Genomic DNA, 3166 nt, shown 5'->3' with positions numbered 1-3166 from the left:
TTTTTAATTTTTTTTTCAAAAGCGAGTTAAAGGAGGGATACCATACCAAATTTTATAGAAAGTAATGGATTCAGCATAAAAGAGCGACATTAGCTCATAAGGGTCCTTCACACCATGTGACTTGTGACGTAGAATAGAGAAAAATGCTTTTACTTCCATTATTTTCTAGTTTGTACATTGACGATTTGGCCTAGAGAGTCTTACAAACGCTTTAGAGATAATGGTTTTGCTAAGAGGATAGTATGCAGTACACTGTGAGCGACAACCTAATTATAAAAAGTGAACACATGGCATGATCAGGGATTGACCGATGGAAAAAGATGTGCGGATTTTTTTTTAAATAAAAGATCAAAAGACGTCTGGGATTATGTAAGCAACGAGTACCGGTATGACGAGAAACCTTCAGAGTATTTAATATACTTTCAGGCTAATCAACCGAGTCTGTTATGATAGTTGAAATTTTTGTACACTAAATTGTGCGTTCCAATAATACATCATCTCATTGTGTGTTTATAAATATTGATAAAATAGTATGCGTTTCTAGTTTTCCTCTTTTATATCTGTCCAGTTCAGTAGCAAATAATGAGTAGATATAGTATATGTTGACGTATGCGGAGACTTGCCAAAGTCTTTGAGTCCAGGTCAACAAGAATAAAGGGGAAGTGCATGGTCCAAAGACTGTAAACAGCTTTAACTCTACATGTATATACCGTCTTCCAAAGAAAACAGTAAGTTGGTATTTTTTACACTCAGTTCTAGGGCGATACCAGTTCTTAACGACGTCTTTGGATTCAGCGAATGGGAGTGGTTCGTACGTGTCAGTTGTTCCGGAACAGAAAGCAGTTTCATTGATTGTGCAAACCAGATATCAGGAAAATATAACTCTGGATCTGCAGGTGTAGTTTGTACTGGTGAGTTTAAAGCAGTTGCAAAGGACACCAATTATGTTATGATTTTTTAGAGATTAAATTAAAAAGCGTTTGCGATATGAGCTTGATGAAATTTTACCATAGCTTCAATTTCGGTAGCTTTGAAATAGCATTTTTATTAACAAATTTAATACCTTATTTTTGATAGATGACACAGATTTTAGAGTACGCCTGCACAATGCTAGCATAGCAGGACGAGTGGAGGTATATCTTGATAGTGAATGGGGAGGAATTGACGCAAGCACATGGACACATTCTAAAGCTAATATTGTGTGCAAACAGATTGGATTAAAGGGGTAATGCCAAGGACTTCTCAACATATATATCCCTATTCCAAGAAAAAAAAATGATTACATATATATATATATATATATATAGAAAGCACAGAGAAATTCACTTTTACAAGGATACTCATCTTCCGCCCAGCCCGGGTTGAGAACTCTCGACCTACGGAATCTGTCTCCTAGCAGTGCAGGAACAGCGCGTTAGACCGCTCGGCTATCTAGGCAAGTTAAAAAAACTTGCTTTCGATGCCGATGGAATTCTCACAACGCTGCCCTACACTACACGGTCATTGAGAATGGAAGTGAGATACAGTTATTTGGACATTAGTTTTTAGAGGATCGTTACCAATACATGTTGTGATGAAATTAATTTTATTTATAAAGCACAAATTACAACAACTCTTAAACTAATATAACTGCCCTAAGTGAAGGAATATTAATATAGAAAGCACAGAGAAATTCACTTTTACAAGGATACTCACTTCCCCCCAGCCCGGGTTGAACTCTCGACCTACGGAATCTTCTCCTAGCAGTGCAGGAACAGCGCGTTAGACCGCTCGGCTATCTAGGCAAGTTAAAAAAACCTTGCTTTCGATGCCGATGGAATTCTCACAACGCTGCCCTACACTACACGGTCATTGAGAATGGAAGTGAGATACAGTTATTTGGACATTAGTTTTTAGAGGATCGTTACCAATACATGTTGTGATGAAATTAATTTTATTTATAAACACAAATTACAACAACTCTTAAACTAATATAACTGCCCTGAAGTGAAGGAATATTAATATAGAAAGCACTGCTAGGAGACAGATTCCGTAGGTCGAGAGTTCAACCCCGGGCTGGGGCGGAAGTGAGTATCCTTGTAAAAGTGAATTTCTCTGTGCTTTCTATATTAATATTCCTTCACTTAGGGCAGTTATATTAGTTTAAGAGTTGTTGTAATTTGTGCTTTATAAATAAAATTAATTTCATCACAACATGTATTGGTAACGATCCTCTAAAAACTAATGTCCAAATAACTGTATCTCACTTCCATTCTCAATGACCGTGTAGTGTAGGGCAGCGTTGTGAGAATTCCATCGGCATCGAAAGCAAGTTTTTTTAACTTGCCTAGATAGCCGAGCGGTCTAACGCGCTGTTCCTGCACTGCTAGGAGACAGATTCCGTAGGTGAGAGTTCAACCCGGGCTGGGGCGGAAGTGAGTATCCTTGTAAAAGAATTTCTCTGTGCTTTCTATATTAATATTCCTTCACTTAGGGCAGTTATATTAGTTTAAGAGTTGTTGTAATTTGTGCTTTATATATATATATATATATATATATATATATATATATATATATATATATATATATATATATATATATGAATGTGACTTTTTTCCAGTAAAAAAGGTTTGGCTGTAATCAACAATCTTTATGGAATATCACCGACCTTAACATGGTTAAAAATAAAGGATCCGTGTTCTTCAGAGATGCAGATTTTAAGCTGTCAAGTTGAAGTCTTAGCAGAAAGAATTTTCAAGAGAGAAGCCGGTGTTATTTGTGCAGGTTTCTCTCTTTCTTTTTCTCACACACTTCCTAACACATAAATACATGTATATCTCATTATCACAGTTTACATGCATACAAACACACACACATATATACGCCTTTATTTTATATATATATAAAAAAAGGTGTGTTTGTGAAACAATATGCGCCTGGCGCCAACAAAATTCGAAAAAGCTATTTTTAGTATATAAATCACAGTCAAGGTCACAAGGTCATTGTCCTTGGTGTTGTTTGAAAGAACTTAATTAGTGAAGTATGCATATTAAATATAAAGTATGGTTCAAAAGTTATGGCAAAAAGTGAAAAAGGCTATTTTTAGCATATAGGTCACAGTCAAGGTCACTAGGTCATTGACCATGATGTCATTACAAAGAACTTTATTAGTGGAGTATGCATACCA

The 3166-nt window shown here is 35.9% G+C and overlaps 1 protein-coding gene across 1 annotated transcript; it reads left to right on the top strand.

The window, feature by feature from the left end:
• The first annotated feature begins 700 nt into the window (after positions 1 to 700).
• Positions 701 to 2804, top strand: LOC134271466 (scavenger receptor cysteine-rich type 1 protein M160-like). The gene is made up of 3 exons (XM_062753657.1): positions 701 to 911; positions 1078 to 1225; positions 2600 to 2804. Exons 1-3 carry the CDS (start codon positions 701 to 703, stop codon positions 2802 to 2804), a joined length of 564 nt encoding a protein of 187 aa, XP_062609641.1.
• Positions 2805 to 3166: the final 362 nt, after the last annotated feature.

The sequence above is a fragment of the Saccostrea cucullata genome, unplaced genomic scaffold (genome assembly GCF_032062105.1).
Source record: "Saccostrea cucullata isolate Sc308-1 unplaced genomic scaffold, CSIRO_AGI_Scuc_v1 ctg8304, whole genome shotgun sequence".
Classification (NCBI taxonomy): Eukaryota; Metazoa; Mollusca; class Bivalvia; order Ostreida; family Ostreidae; genus Saccostrea; species Saccostrea cuccullata.
The sequence above is the reverse complement of the archived record's forward strand: the minus strand, read 5'-3'. Positions and strand labels throughout refer to the sequence as shown.

Bases quoted from the DNA above. Each gene is read 5' to 3' on its own strand.
- LOC134271466 (XM_062753657.1), top strand. From the start codon at position 701: ATGTATATACCGTCTTCCAAAGAAAACAGTAAGTTGGTATTTTTTACA. The intron at 912-1,077 runs GTGAGTTTAAAG...TATTTTTGATAG, and splicing joins TGCAGGTGTAGTTTGTACTG to ATGACACAGATTTTAGAGTA. The intron at 1,226-2,599 runs GTAATGCCAAGG...ACTTTTTTCCAG, and splicing joins AAACAGATTGGATTAAAGGG to TAAAAAAGGTTTGGCTGTAA.